Genomic DNA, 16,098 nt, shown 5'->3' on the forward strand with positions numbered 1-16,098 from the left:
TCCCAACTGAGTCCTGTACCCGGGTTAAATGACTATTTGCAACTTTGCAGAAACCGTTGGCACCCAATTAAACTCTCTGAGTGGATTACATTTCTGTTTGATACTCATTGTTTAATCTTATTTTGCATTATATTCAAACTCAAGAACTAATAGGGTACTGGTACTCAATTTGAGAAAATGAAATCATAAATCAAAGAATCATAAATTAATCCCAACACCCTATGCTAGCTACTTTTTGGCAAAGGGAAGGGAAAGAATGAAAAAAGAAAAAAGATGAAGATAAAAGTTGTTTTCTCCTCCCTGGTTTTGAACCACCAACTTCTCAGGTGCTGAGCAGGAGACCAGGATGTTATTCACTGCCAAAGTGACGTAATTAATCGGAGTAACTACCATAGCAATAGAGGAATACAATTTTGAATATAATAATGTTTCTGAATGCTCGTCTTGAAGAAACCAGTTTACCCATGCCAAGAATGGTCGCGCCCATTAAAATGACTTTTAAGGTCATGAACTAGGAGGTCAATCGGGTCATTGTCATGCGGTCATCGATCGGCGTGTTTGGCAACGGGTGGCGGCCCATTCGCATGGCAGATTCCTCCTAGTTTTTCGTTAGCCAATGAGAGGAAGCCTTTTTGGAGAGATTGGCTTTGTCTTCTTTTCAAATATCACAACGCATTCAGCTCTCATCCGACTAGGATCGGAAATTTAATTTTTTGCTATCGCAAAAATCTATTTGTATCCAGAGCCTTGTAAGCTTCATCAAGGCTATTCAACAAGCTACACTGAATTAAAATAATAATTCAGCGTGATTTTCAACCAGATTTGTTAGCAGCAAGGACGGACAATTGATGAGATTTTCCCAAATATTGCATGATTGACGGCATAAAAATCATCGTCAATCGAATTTTAATTTTTCAACAAATCATCGTCAAGACTGTGTCGTGAGGATTTATATTTATAGACTGAGAATTTTTACAAATATTGACGTCAAAAAATTATCGTCAATTGAAATCCAACTTTTCATCAAATTATCGTCAGTGATTGTGTGTCGTGAGATTTTATGGTATCAGCGAGTGTCTGATAAACATTGGGTTCATCGAACTTTCGCATTGCACGACCGGCTGTGAGTACGTGGGAACTGAATTGTTTACATTGAAAGTTAGCACACATCGTGGTCAGCGTCGCCATGGGAAAGAGAAATCAGAGAGGCAGAGGATCTAGAAATCAGAGAGGTAGAGGATCTAGAGGTGGTCGTGGGGGAGCTAATAGAGAAGTACAGACAGGAAGAGTGCAAGCTCCGACAGGAGAAAGGCAAACTAGGGCCCAGGCGAGAGCAATCAATCAATTGGTTCAGGATAATGGACAGGAAAATGTGGTAGAAATACAGCAGGGCGCCGGACAACAACCAGAACCAATTCCAGTACAAGAACGACCAGCGATGGTGCCTGTAGATGCGCAGCAAGTACCGGTACAACGACCCATGCCAATACCCGTTGTAGAACAGCCAAGACTAATGGCGGACCAATTATTAGCAGGTAATTTTGATCAGTCATTGCCAGTAATAGGCCATGTCAATACCGTGAATACGGACAATAGGCCATTGATTAATAATAGGCAAAATATCGACGGGCCAATCAATAATGTCAATAGTAGCAATGCTTTTGGTACAATCAATCAAGCAAGGCAGAATGTTCAAGAGGGGCCAATCAATAACGCCACTTTACTCAATAATGGTAGCGCTTATGGTACAATTAATCAACCAATGCAAAATGTTATGGCTAATTCTAGTATTGCTACTTCAGCAGTAGCTTTATCAAGCGCGAGTGCCAATCCAAATGTCATAAATAATGCTAATCACGCTAGTAGTAGTAGGCCTAATGCAATCATTGCTGGTAATGCGTATGGTGCTTTAAATAGCCAGGTGGGGCAGCAGGTTAACGCTAATAATGCTCCAACAGTACCATCTGCGTTTATACCAATGCCGGTACCAATGTCAAGTACAAATATCAATTCACATGCCATGTCTCATAATGCTAATGTTGCTACTAATACAATAGTCAATGATGGTAATGCTATAAATGTCGATATGAATGTATCATTGAGTGACCAGCTTCGATATGGGGTCAATCCTTTAACATCAGTATGTAGTCCATTGGGTACGGGGATTCCACAGACAATGAAAACAAAAATAATTAATGGGGAGTACGTAGATCTGGCAATACTTTTGGAAAAAAGTAACCCAAATAAGCGAGTGGAGGAAGATCATGACCTATCGTTATCAATCAGTGAAGGGGGAGGATTGTATGGAAAAATGCAAAGCCAAAGAAATATATTACTTCAATTTATGCGTGGACAAACGCATTCCTCATTTTTACTTCTGTATTTTTAGAAGCACACCTCATCGTGCTCAGGAGTTATTGAAGTATATGCAGACAATTAGAACTGCGGCTTCCAGATTTGGTGGGTGGGGTGGCGAAGTTATGATCAACAGTATAGAATGAGGCAGCAAAGTCACCCGCAAAGTTCTTGGGCAGTTTTAGATGCAGAATTATGGGCTGTGTATGTTGCCGCGCCGGGGTACCCACATTCAATCCGTATAACGGGTAGTAGGTTTTCTAACCAGACTGTTAATTCTTCAGCAGTGAATTCATATACAAATTATCGGGCGGTAATTTTCGAATTTTCGTGCCAGGGGACAAGTCAAGGCGGGTTTCGCCAGCAATACGTTGGAAGAAACTTTGCAGCCGCAAGTCCAACCGCACCCACACAAAAAGGGGGCAATGTGTGCTTTGATTTCAACAAGCAAGGATGTATCAGAAGAAACTGCATATATATCCACAAATGCACACGCTATGGGACCAAAATCATTCAGCAACACGATGCAAAAAATGGAGCAAGTAAATTGTGTAATAATAATTACAGCAATGCTATCACAGGTCCAGATACCAATTGCACATGTTGCAAGTATCCATCCCCAATTAAATTAAAATCTCTTGTTCCTTTATTAGACCAATATCCTGATGTGTCATCAGCAAAAATACTTAAAGAAGGATTTTCAGATGGATTTAAATTGCATTTTTTAGGGGAGAGGGTAGCAAGGGAGGCTCAGAATTTACCATCAGTGAGGCAATTTCCTGATAGGGCAATTGAAAAACTTAACAAAGAAATACAAGCAAAGCGAATTGCAGGTCCATTCACTGTTTGCCCGATGGAAAATTTAATAGTTTCACCAATTGGTTTAGTACCGAAATCAGAACCAGGAAAATTCAGACTTATTCAACATCTTTCGTTTCCGGAGGGGGGGTCCATAAATGATGGAATTGATCAAAAAATCTGTAAGGTAAAATGCGCATGTTTTGATGTTGCAGTTAAATTAGTAGCAGGAGTAGGAAAGGGGGCAGAAATGGCCAAAGCAGATATTCAATCAGCATTTAGGCTTTTACCAATCCACCCGGATGATTTTCAATTATTGGGCATGAAGGTTTTAGATCAGTATTACGTTGATAAAGCTCTGCCAATGGGGGCCATGTTCACCGGCACTATTTGAAAAATTCTCAACTTTCATTGAATGGGCGGTGAAAAAAGCAGCGGTACTGATAGAGTTACACACTATATGGATGACTTCTTTCTTACTGGGCCGCATGACGGAGTGCGATATAAGTCATGCGGTCAGCTCGTAAAATGTTTTGAAAACGCTTGCGAAAATTTAGGAGTTCGTTGGCGCCAGATAAATCAGTAGGCCCAGCAACAAAAATTACATATTTAGGACTGGAGATTGACTCAATAAAGCAGATCATTGCGATTCCTCAAGACAAGTTAAAAAGCATTCAGGTGAAAATCAGTAGCGCCTTAAAATCAACGAAAATCTCGTTGAAGGATTTACAATCCGTAATAGGATCCCTTTCATTTGTTTGTAAGGCAGTGTCCCCTGGAAGGGCGTTTCTACGGAGATTAATAGATTTGACATGCGGGGAACAGAAATCGAGGCGTAGAATAGAATTAAATCAAGGGGCAAAAGAGGATTTGAAAATGTGGGTCTTATTTCTGGAACGATTCAATGGCATGATTATAATCCCTGACCAAATATGGTCAGGGGAGGAAGATTTGCAACTTTTTACAGATGCCAGCGCAAGTATTGGGTGTGGAGGCTATTTCAGAGGCAAATGGTTTCAAAGTAAATGGCCAGATCAGGTTGAAAAGCATTCTATTGCGTGGTTGGAATTGTTTCCAGTAGTAGTGGCGATAGTTTTGTGGGGGGATCAGCTAGTAGGAAAACGAATAATGGTGAGATCAGACAATCAATCAGTAGTGGCGATTATTAACAAACAAACGCCAAAGTGCCCAAAAATAATGACTTTGGTTCGCTTTTTTTTTACATTACAATGTTTAAAGTCAAATGTTGCCTTTTTAGCAAAAAACATATTCCAGGCAAACGAAATGACATTGGATGCTCTCTCACGCTTCCAGATGGAGCGTTTCGGAGGATGGCGCCAGAGGCAGAGGCAGAAGGTATTCAGGTGCCAACATTTCTTTGGAAGATTTAGAGCGTGTAAGCCAGCAATTGCTGAGGGCATCAATGACAACTTCAACATGGGATTCATACAGAGCAAGTGTCAACTCATTTTTAAAATTTAGAGATCAATTTCAATTGGGTCAAGATTGGCCAGTGCCCCAGAGTCACTTAATGGCATTCATTGCATATCTTGTAGTAGAAAGAAAGTCACCAGCAACTATAAATTCAAGAATGTCGGCATTAGCTTTTGTTCACAAAGTCAATGGGTGGCTAGACCCAACAGATAGCTTTGTAATAAAAAAAGATGAAGGAAGGGTGCAAGCGACAAAATCCTCAATGTGATACAAGGCTGCCTATAACACCAGCGATATTATGCAATTTGTTGGAGAAATTACCATCTGTTTGTAATTCACAATACGAAGTCTTGTTATTTAAAGCAGCTTTTCTTTTAGCATTTTTTGGGTTTTTAAGAGTAGGGGAATTCACAAGTCTTAAAAAATCAGGCGACATGTCAAGAATTTTAGCAGTAGAGGATATTTCCATTTCACAAACAGCACGAAAAGTTCTAGAGGTTAGAATTAGATTTTCGAAAACTGACCAAAGAGGGTTATCGGTTAGTTTGAAAATTGAAAGTTCATCAAGTTGCCAGTTATGTCCAGTAAAAGCTGTAGAGGAATTCCTCAGGGCAAGGCCTATCCGACAAGGCCCTCTTTTCATTCATTTTTCGGGTGATCCGTTAACATCATATCAATTCGGGTGCATGTTGAAAAAGGCATTAAGCTTGTAGGATTATCCCCAGCCACTTCAGCTCACATAGCTTTAGAATTGGGGCAGCCACTTCTGCTGCATTAGGTGGGGCTTCAGAAGAGGAAATCAAAGAAATGGGCAGATGGAAGTCATCCACTTATCAATCCTATATTAGGTCGCAATTGTTGATAGATTCCGCACAGGTTTTTATTTGATCGGAAAGACTATTTAATGGGTATCAGAAAATGATAAGTAGGCCCAATCAATGCATGCTGAAAAATGTATTAATAATTATCAATTCATTTTAGGTACTTCACCTGGAAAAAGTGATGAAACTCTCAACACAGGTTAACCAGATGAAAGGATGGATTAAAATAATACCAGTTGGCGATATATATTAATTATTAAGCAAAAATTTTGTCTCACGTACTTCACCTGGACGATGTGACGAGAACTTCTTTCAATGGATAGTATACATACAATAGAACATGTGTATTAACTTTAAGATTCTATTTTCATTTTATTACAGGTAACTCGCCATGAATTGTGGGAACTTCTCTCTACATATATGTAACGTAAGGTTGAGGCTTTAAGCCTCATAAATTTTCAGTTTCACTCATTCTCTCTTTCTCTTCCATGCATAACAGAACGATCCATGCGCACTTGGATACTAGGGGACAGCATCATTAGACGTGCCGGAAATAAGAACACCCAATTGCATGGTGGTGGGGAATGCTATTGGGATGGCAAACCTGGGGGGCAAATTTCATTCATCATAAGTAGATTAAGATGGCTACTAGGCCAATACCAATTCCCAACCACAATTATCTTACATATCGGGACGAATGACATATTCAAAGCAAATTTAGGGCAATTAAGGAGTAGTATTACAGAAATGTTAATGACAATCAGACAGCTACTTCCATTCACGAGAATCGTTTGGTCTGATATATTGTTTCGCTGGCTTATTCTCTAGAGAAACACAGGGGGGCAGGGGTGCGAAGCACCAAGAATCTGAACCAGCATGCTCATAAAGTATGTAGAGAAATGCTGGAAGGGAATGCACACATCGTTAGATATAACGATGTGTTGCACCCTGATCTCAACAATGCTGATGATGATGGGCCAATTTACGATTACGATTGCACCCATCCGACACCAAGGGGCCTTTTGGTTATGAGGCAACAAATTGCCAATGCCTTGGTAGTCTTTAACAATGATCCGCACATCTTCGCGTACCCTCCAGGGTCGGAGAATTCAGATATTTAAAAACAAGGGATTTGTGCTAAATTATAAAAAAAGGGGGTGGTTAGCGAGTTTCTAGCGTTTCAGACTAGAAACTCGTTTGGAGGGTGATGGCGGATCATTTTCAACATTCCATATAAAAAATTACTCAAATTATAGCCTTATAAGGCGCCCTTGATTGTTAAGTATAGTAATTAATCAATAATGATTATCTTTATATCTATATCTATATATAGGTTATTTTCCTACAAAGCTACAAGGATGCTCGGGAACATCTCGGGCTCCAGCAAAGGAAAAGAACAAATCTTGAATTTAAATATGCTTCTAAGGCTTCAGCGTTTTGCTTTTAAAGGTCCTTGCTTGTAAGCAGTTTCCCTTACAATATGTAGCGTAACTCACCCTATCAGCTTTTGCTCAACATTTTGTGCTTGTAAGCAGCTTCCCTTACAATATATAGCGTAATTCACCCTATTCAAATCATATTATGTGCCCCTTTTAGGTACCTCATCTGAAGGCTATTGGCCTGCGTGAGCATCACACAGTTCCGTTGCTTTTATTTACCGGTATTCCATATATTTCTATTTTCCCAAATTTGCATCTTTTGTATGCTTAACGCTTGCTGAAGCCTTAGCCATTTTGCTTTTTATATATACGATGAATTGTTGTTGTCTTTGATATTATTTACATGTAAAGGATTTTTGCAATTGGCAAATAAATGCCTGATCCTAGCGGAGGGCTGATGTGTGGCAAAATGTGATATTTTTCCCGTCTCTCCTTTCTTGGTCTTTGGGTAATAATGTTTCTGAATGCTCGTCTTGAAGAAACCAGTTTACCCATGCCAAGAATGGTCGCGCCCATTAAAATGACTTTTAAGGTCATGAACTAGGAGGTCAATCGGGTCATTGTCATGCGGTCATCGATCGGCGTGTTTGGCAACGGGTGGCGGCCCATTCGCATGGCAGATTCCTCCTAGTTTTTTCGTTAGCCAATGAGAGGAAGCCTTTTTGGAGAGATTGGCTTTGTCTTCTTTTCAAATATCACAACGCATTCAGCTCTCATCCGACTAGGATCGAAATTTAATTTTCCCACCCGCCACTCCCATAAGCGGTTGAGGAAAAATATGAATTGGTTGTAAAGCCAAAAATATCAATAAAAATTTTGTCTTTAAATGATATATTGTGTTTATGGAGTAAAAGAAATATTGCAGCATGAAGAAAACATTCATGCTTTCATAAAAATCAATTGTTTTCGATACAAATGTTGCCAATCAATTGAGTAATTACAAATATTATTTAGAAATGCATAAGTCGTAGGCATCTCTCCTACAAGAACGCTTTTGAATATCTCGCAAGTTCCAACCAAGGAAAGGCAGAAAAGGAATGAGCATATACAATGTTTGATATATATGATATGCATACTATTGTGTTAGAGGGTGATGGCGGATCATTTTCAACATTCCATATAAAAAATTACTCAAATTATAGCCTTATAAGGCGCCCTTGATTGTTAAGTATAGTAATTAATCAATAATGATTATCTTTATATCTATATCTATATATAGGTTATTTTCCTACAAAGCTACAAGGATGCTCGGGAACATCTCGCGGGCTCCAGCAAAGGAAAAGAACAAATCTTGAATTTAAATATGCTTCTAAGGCTTCAGCGTTTTTGCTTTTAAAGGTCCTTGCTTGTAAGCAGTTTCCCTTACAATATGTAGCGTAACTCACCCTATCAGCTTTTGCTCAACATTTTGTGCTTGTAAGCAGCTTCCCTTACAATATATAGCGTAATTCACCCTATTCAAATCATATTATGTGCCCCTTTTAGGTACCTCATCTGGAAGGCTATTGGCCTGCGTAGCATCACACAGTTCCGTTGCTTTTATTTACCGGTATTCCATATATTTCTATTTTCCCAAATTTGCATCTTTTGTATGCTTAACGCTTGCTGAAGCCTTAGCCATTTTGCTTTTTATATATACGATGAATTGTTGTTGTCTTTGATATTATTTACATGTAAAGGATTTTTGCAATTGGCAAATAAATGCCTGATCCTAGCGGAGGGCTGATGTGTGGCAAAATGTGATATTTTTCCCGTCTCTCCTTTCTTGGTCTTTGGGTAATTGCCCTGCTCTACAATGTTCACGTGGTACCTACATGTACATGTACATATATGTATGCATTGAACCATAGATGTCAAAGAAATGCTAATCACTCGCACCTGTAAGATTAGTATCTTTGAAAAGAGCGGTATTGTATTCAATCTAAGTTAGCTGACGTACACAGGTGACTAGTGCAATCTGCTTGTACCGCAGGGCGATCTATTAAAAAATTGTATTCCTCTATTGCTATGGTAGTTAATCCGATTAATTACGTCACTTCTACAGCGAAAAGCAAGCCACAAGTGTGAACATTGTGTGGCCAACAGTTTTTTGTGTACATGTATACCGGGTACATGAAATGTACATGTGATTTTGGATGAAATGCGATTGGATCATATGCAATGCTTGGTGTTCCAGTTGTTTTGCAAATTAGTATTTTGGAGTACACTGTACTAGATGCGGTTAGGGTTAGGCAATAGAAACAAATTAGTTCGATCTTTCGATCGACCATCGATGCTGGGTCGATCCTCATTATTTATGAAATCAATTAATTTACTGTTGATAATTGAGATAAAATAGTAATTTGTACATGTAGTGATATTGGCCAATATGAATTTAGCGTTAATTCTGATTAATTAGTTGATAATTCATTAATAACAAGCATCGAAGCAGCATCAACGGTCGATCCAAAGATCGAACAAATTTGTTCCTGTTGCCTTAATAGAAAAAAAAGTTAATATTTTATGATGTTTTTTGTTTCTTGTGTGCAGGTAATGACAGAATGCTTCAGCTATGAGGAGAATCATAAATTAATAGACAACCGACTAGCAATCTGTTCAGTGTCTTGCCTCTTTGCCATAACAGCACTAATCTACGATTATCTGCATCCGTTTCCAGAGTCTCGTCAGGTGCTAGCTATTTGCGTCATATCATATCCTTTTTTTTACAAACTGTAATCATGCACATGGATGCAGTGGTGTAGCCAGAACTTGTCCATTTTCAGGGGGAGGGGCAAGGCAACTTTCAATGGGAAAAATGGACATAAAAATCTTAAATATTAGGATGGGCAGCATCCAGGGTTCGATTTAACTTGTGTCGTGGAGCAAAATGCTCGCTATTTTGGACAACCTACTACACAAATTTCAGCTTGTATAGCAATATTTTACAATGTAAACATATGCTAATATTATAAGAACATCACCTAAATAATATTTTCGCTAAAAATTGCTATGCAAGTTTTTCAAAGTACATCGAACCCTGGCAGCATCCCATGACCAACAGGCCAACATGGAGGAAGGGGCAAGAACCACCACCGTGTTGCGCCCTTGGGCAAGGCGCTTTGCCTCGCTTGCCTCACCCCACCCAGGTGGAATGGGAAGCCGTTAGGGGTAGTCACTCAGTCGTTGTACTGATGGACCCTGCGCCACTTGTAGGCTGCAAACGTGGTTCCGACATATTCTAATGACGGCGGAATAAATGTAAAGCGCTTTGAGGCTGTTTACGGCATAAAGCGCTATATAAATATCTACATTTATTTTATATTTATTTATGTTGAATGGACCAAAGTGCAACTTTCAAAACTGCATCTTTTTGTACATATTGAGCTATTGGGACGGAATACAAATTGGACCAGTTGTGTGTCAAACAATAATGTGTTATCTTTTGTAATTTCGTAAAAAACTTATTCGAAAAAGTATGGGGGTACTTTGTGATTTGAGGTTCTTTTGTTTAGTCCAATTTCAGATAAAATGATGGATCTTTATTCACATTTTATTTTAAAAAAAAGAGAAAAAAAAGAGCAGTGATTTATAGTGCGCTACGCACAGGCACAATGTCTAGACGTTGACCACTATGGCCCACATCATTCCATAAACCAGTTAACAACTCGGTTAGCGCACACCATAGACATTCCACAAATGACCTTTGCAACCAGGATCAGCTCCCCGAGTTTTGTACAGGTTACAATGAGGCAATTAGCAGCAAGTTCCCTTAATTTTTCTCTCGCACCATAGTCGAACGCCTTATTGATTGAGCTAACTTGACTGCTTATACATGCAATAATAGACCTAGTTCATGATCATCACATTTCAAGTGTGGTTTGGTGGATAATTACATCAAATGTTATTCATATAATTTTATTCCTTAACTCCTGAGTGCACATATTTTGTGATGATGACTATCTTGACCATCTACACAACCTTTGTGGAGAAAAATCATTTCTTAGTGGTTCATCAGAAGGACCAAGCCGGCGTTGACCCTGATAATGTATGGACCATTGACTCGCATATGAAAAGGTATGCCAAGTTAAATTAGGCAATTCTAGTTGAATTCCACCCCCCTATGGAAGACATGACCTTAATCTCCCACACAGGGAGTGTGAATTTCAAATGGAGTTGCCCATTGAGGTAGCCCCATTTGAGTTCCTTGAGTGGGAGATTAAGGTTATGTATTCTGTAGGGGGTGTATAGATTTCAACTGGAACAGCCAATTGCCTATTATAGACAGGTCAAAATTTGAGAATTTGTGCTTAATTAAAAGGTTGGAGGCATTTCGTGTTAAAAGTGGTTAAACAGGCTTTTTAAGATAATTCGAGGGTGCTGAATTCGAAAATGCTGTTTAACCGGTTCAGTTTTGGAGTCTTAGCACTCAAAATTCAAAAAACAAAATGGCCGCCATTTTCAACACATTTTTGACAATAACTTGAATTTTAAACAACATAGGAGGTTAAAAAATGACAATATACATGTTTATGATACAGAGGAACCCAAATTGATTGTTACTAAAGTTTTAACTGGTATGGTTTTGCCGCCATGTTGAATTTTCAAAATGGCCGCAATTTTCATCAAGTTTCTGCATTTTCTGCTATAACTTGGATAGTAGGTAACATAAGTTTAAAAATGACGGCAGTAACCATGTTTTTGATACTAAGGATTCCAAATTATCTGTTACTTACTATCTGTTGTAACTAGTTAGGGTTGCCACCATCTAGAATTCCAAGATGGCCGCCATTTATTAGGTAATTTCTGGGGTGTGTTTCAGAAAAACAAAATTGTAATCGTTTTCATAAGGGTAGATTACTTTCTCTGTCTAAATGCACTTTTAATTTCTTTAGAACAAAAACAGTGATATTGAATTAGTTTTCCAAGTGGATTTTAAAAGGTTAAAGATTTCAAAATGGCCGCCTTTTAGCTACTAGGCCTATACTTTACACCATACAACTCATAAAACTGGTACAATTGGCACTTTATTTTACTTACAGCTAATTGTTCCCGTTAGGATCTTGCAACTATTCGATTCTTTCTATTTGTTTTTCACTTTGTAGTACAGTGATTCCAAATGCTGATTAATATCTTTAGTCTCTTCTGTTTCTGCACTCTTGTTGGCTGTTTTTTAAATGTGCTTAGCCTTTCTGCAACTGCAATTGCCTCTTATACATGCATGAAACTATCTCGCGACATGCTTTGGGAATTGGAGGTAGTGTCATCAGTTGTGGAACCAAGGTTCTACCTATGTAGGTCCATCCCATGTCAGTTACTTGGGGTAGAATAGGAGAAATGGTGACTGCTTGTTTCCAAATACAAGCCTGGTAATGTGCATACTTAGCGTGAAGCCTTACTGCATCAGATGTTTGTGGTAGATTCTCCTGTGGACAACCCTTGAAAATAGTATCACCCGAGCCTTATCGCATCTGTCCACACCATCTGGCAATATGGCCATGGTGAGCATTCTCTAGCTTTCATCAGAGCACAGTGTGATGGTGTCTGGGATCTCCACTTGTATGCCCAAAGAAGGATGCGATCTTTCTTTTTAGGTATGATCATACCACTATGCCAGATGGGGTACCACTTATATGGCAGAATGAACTGCCTTCCACCAGAAGTCCCCCTTGAATTTCAGACAGGAAATTTCGTTGTAAAGGAGTCCTGGCGGAAATTCAACTAAGTATCCCCTGATTATAGGCAAGAATGGTTGAAGGAAGAGGTACTGGGAAGAGGAGCGGTGGGATTGTGGGTATCACAAGAAGTATCACTGCATTAGGCAGATGGCCCGGCAGATATGGGTACTCTCTTATAACTTGAGAACTTGTATATCAAGTAAATTAGGCAAGTGCTGATAATGGAACACTCCCAGTTGGAAAGTGTGTACAACAAGATTACACCATCCAGGAAAGAGGGTGACAACCTCGATGAGGAGAACATCGCCTCAGATTCAATGTTTTCAGCAAGGGAGTACCATCTCCTGTACTGTAGAATATTGCAACCAAAGGTTTGGCCAGTGCTAGTGACATAGATTTCTTTTTGACATGGGAAGGGGTTCGAAAAGTTCTTTAAGTATAGTGAATCCAGCACTTTTTGGCAACAGAATAAGATTATGGTATAAATTTAAGCTAAAGTGATGAACTATGGTGTAAAAGTGGAACATATGCACGCGAAAATTTGCGCTAAAATGGCCAAATATCATGTTAATTTGGTTTGAAACACATATATAGGCGTCAACATTGGGAGGGGGATGATTATATGTACCATCCCCCCTGTCAAAATATTGGAGGAATTTACCCCCTATACCCCCATGGATGATTTACGGTCATCCGAGGTCAATCGATGAGGAAGTTGCTTGATGACCCGATCCGAACCATGTGACAGATTCACTCTAAAGCCCCCGATCCTGTTGAGGGACGAGTGTTCGGCTCGTACCCACACTAATTCTTTGACTCCCTGCTCGAACCAACATAGTTCACGGTCCAAAATGACAACTTTGTCAATGTCAAAGCTGTGACCGCTGCCCTCAAGATGTTTGTAGACCGCTGAATCGTTGCCACTTGAACTACCGCGTCTAAGTTGGGATATGCGACTCTGCAGGGATTGGCCGGTTTCACCAATGTAAAGTGCTTGGCACTCCAAGCACACCACCGTAAACAACACCACTAATACGGGGGTAATAGAAAACCACAACGTTCCTACCGAATAACTGGATTAACTTTCTCTCACTTGGAGAGAATACCGCAAATCTTGCCAAGCTCCTATCTTAACAGCTTATGACAAATGCTGTATCAAATGCACCCACAATACTCGTATTGGCTGGAGGATTTACACATATCACAGAAGTTAGATCTTCAGATTCAGGGATGGAACACCCCTACAGGCCAACCATGAGGAGACTGATACTCGCTTTGTACTTCATTGCATTAACACAAATGCTGAAGCTGTAGTGGTTTCAGTACGTGACACTGACGTACTTGTCTTGCTGGCTGCTCATTTTGACAAGATGCTATGCACACAGCTGTGGATGAAGGCAGGATTTGTAAGAAGCCCAAATACATCCCAATCCACAAAATCCATCAGGAACTGCTGCCTTGCCAAGTGGAAGCTTTGCTGCTATTTCATAACTGGTTGTGACAGTGTGTCACAGCTTGCTGGCTACGGCAAAAAGACAACATTGAAGGTGTTTTGGCACAATTCATTTGCCGTCTGTATAAGGTGCATGCCAGATGATGTGCACAGATGTGATAAGGCACGTGTGATACTATTCTCAAAGGGTTGTCCACAGGAGAACCTACCACCAACATGCAAATGTACCGATGGATGTATAAGCAATTGAATACATGAATTCAAAACCCACCCAAGTCCATGGGAAGTGATTTTGAGAAATAAACCTGTGTATCATTTTAATTCCTTCAGTTAGATTTACCAGGTCAATATGGTACGTTTTACGTGCAAATGATTGGGTTAAACTGTATTAGGTACGTATGACGATCAGCATTTCAGGGACTTCGTGAGGGTTCATTTTAAATGCTGGACTTGGGTGTTTTTTTTAATCATATACAAAGACAACAATGTTGGAATGAGATTACCACCAGTAAGATAATACAAAATAAAGCACACAAGTATGTATAATGTTGATAAGCATACTGCCATGTAATATAAACCACACACTTTCCTTGATTAAACCCATTTTGTTCTTCAAAAATCACTCTCCAGCAATGAATGTGTTACAAATGGACTTTTATACAAACTGGATTTCAATCAATGTGTTATAAGACTCAAATCTTGGACTTGGGTGGTTGTTTCATACATGCTATTTTTCACATGCTCAATTGTCACAAAGGATGAATTTCATACATATGACAGGCCTATGTATAGCAACAATTTTCCCGATTTGGCCAAAGTATGGACTTGGGTGGGTTTTGTATTCATATATTCAATTGCAGCTGCATGAAAGCTAAGCTAACGTGCACAGGTGGTTGTGCATGTGCATTTAAGAGCCAACAAGAGTGCAGAAACAGAAGAGACTTTATAAGGCATCAATTAAAGTTAGGAATCACTGAACTACAAAGTGAAAGGTCAAATAGAAAGAATCAAATAGTTCCAAGATCCTAACGGGAACAAGTAACATTAAGTGCCAATGTTAACAGTTTCATGAGTTGTACGGTGTAAAGTATAATAGCTAATTTGGAAAATCTTTAACCGTTTCAAATGCACTTGGAAAACTAATTTAATATTAACTTAAAATTAAAAGTGCATTTAGCCAGAGAAAGTAATGTACCCTTATGAAAACGATGACAATTTAGTTTTTTGAAATACACCCAGAAATTGCCAAATGAATGGCGGCCATCTTGGAATTCTAAATGGTGGCAACCCTAACTAGTTACAGCAGGTAGTAGGTAACAGATAATTTGGAATCCATGGTATCAAAAACATGGGTATTGCCATCATTTTTAAACTTCTATGTTGCCTACTATCCAAGTTATAACAGGATTAATGCAGAAACTTGATGAAAATGGCGGCCATCTTGGAATTCTAGATGGTGGCAACCGTAACTAGTTACAACAGATAGTAACTTACAGATAATTGTAATCCTTGGTATTAAATACATGGGTACTGCCATCATTTTTAAACTTCTATGTTGCCTACTATCCAAGTTATAGCAGAAAATGCATAAACTTGATGAAAATGGCTTCCATTTTGGATTTCAACATGGCTGCAAAACCATACCAGTTGAAACTTCAGTAACAATCAATTTGGGTTCCTCTGCATCATAAACATGAATATTGCCACAATTTTTAACCTCCTATGCTGTTTAAAATGTAAGTTATCATCAAAAATATGTTGAAAATGGCGGCCATTTTGTTTTTTAATTTTGAGGGCTAAGACTCCAAAACTGGACCGGTTAAACAGCATTTTCAAATTCAGCACCCCCGAATTATCATAAAAAGCTTGTTTAACCACTTTTAACACGAAATGCCTCCAGTAAGTACAAATTCTCAAATTTTGACCTGTCTATTATGTTACTTTGGCCCTAAAAGGTTGCTGTTTCATTTAACTGCTGTGACCTTTCATTTTATAACTTATGTCAGTCGCTGTTGGGCAGGAAAAACCTCCCATGTGCCATTGGCCCGTGAACATGGTTAAAGCAAAACTGCCTTGTAAACCTCTTGGCAGTTTTGCTTTAAACATGTTCAAAGGCCACAAGTACATGTTTTTCCTGCACTATT

At 39.1% G+C, this 16,098-nt stretch overlaps 2 protein-coding genes across 2 annotated transcripts in view; both read left to right on the forward strand.

Moving 5' to 3' along the window:
* Positions 1–16,098, forward strand: part of LOC140169711 (signal peptidase complex subunit 2-like) — a 30,462-nt gene that overhangs the window by 10,564 nt on the left and 3,800 nt on the right. The window contains exons 3-4 of the mRNA XM_072193009.1: positions 9,377–9,536; positions 10,765–10,900. Of these exons, the coding sequence (XP_072049110.1) occupies positions 9,377–9,536; positions 10,765–10,900 (296 nt within the window). The remainder of the gene's footprint in view (positions 1–9,376; positions 9,537–10,764; positions 10,901–16,098) is intronic.
* On the forward strand, positions 710–6,236 carry LOC140170466 (uncharacterized). The gene is made up of 2 exons (XM_072193828.1): positions 710–1,535; positions 5,908–6,236. The coding sequence occupies exons 1-2, from the start codon at positions 1,187–1,189 to the stop codon at positions 6,234–6,236; spliced, it is 678 nt and encodes a 225-aa protein (XP_072049929.1). The 5' UTR covers positions 710–1,186.

Source organism: Amphiura filiformis, chromosome 14, assembly GCF_039555335.1.
Source record: "Amphiura filiformis chromosome 14, Afil_fr2py, whole genome shotgun sequence".
In the NCBI taxonomy this organism is placed as follows: domain Eukaryota; kingdom Metazoa; phylum Echinodermata; class Ophiuroidea; order Amphilepidida; family Amphiuridae; genus Amphiura; species Amphiura filiformis.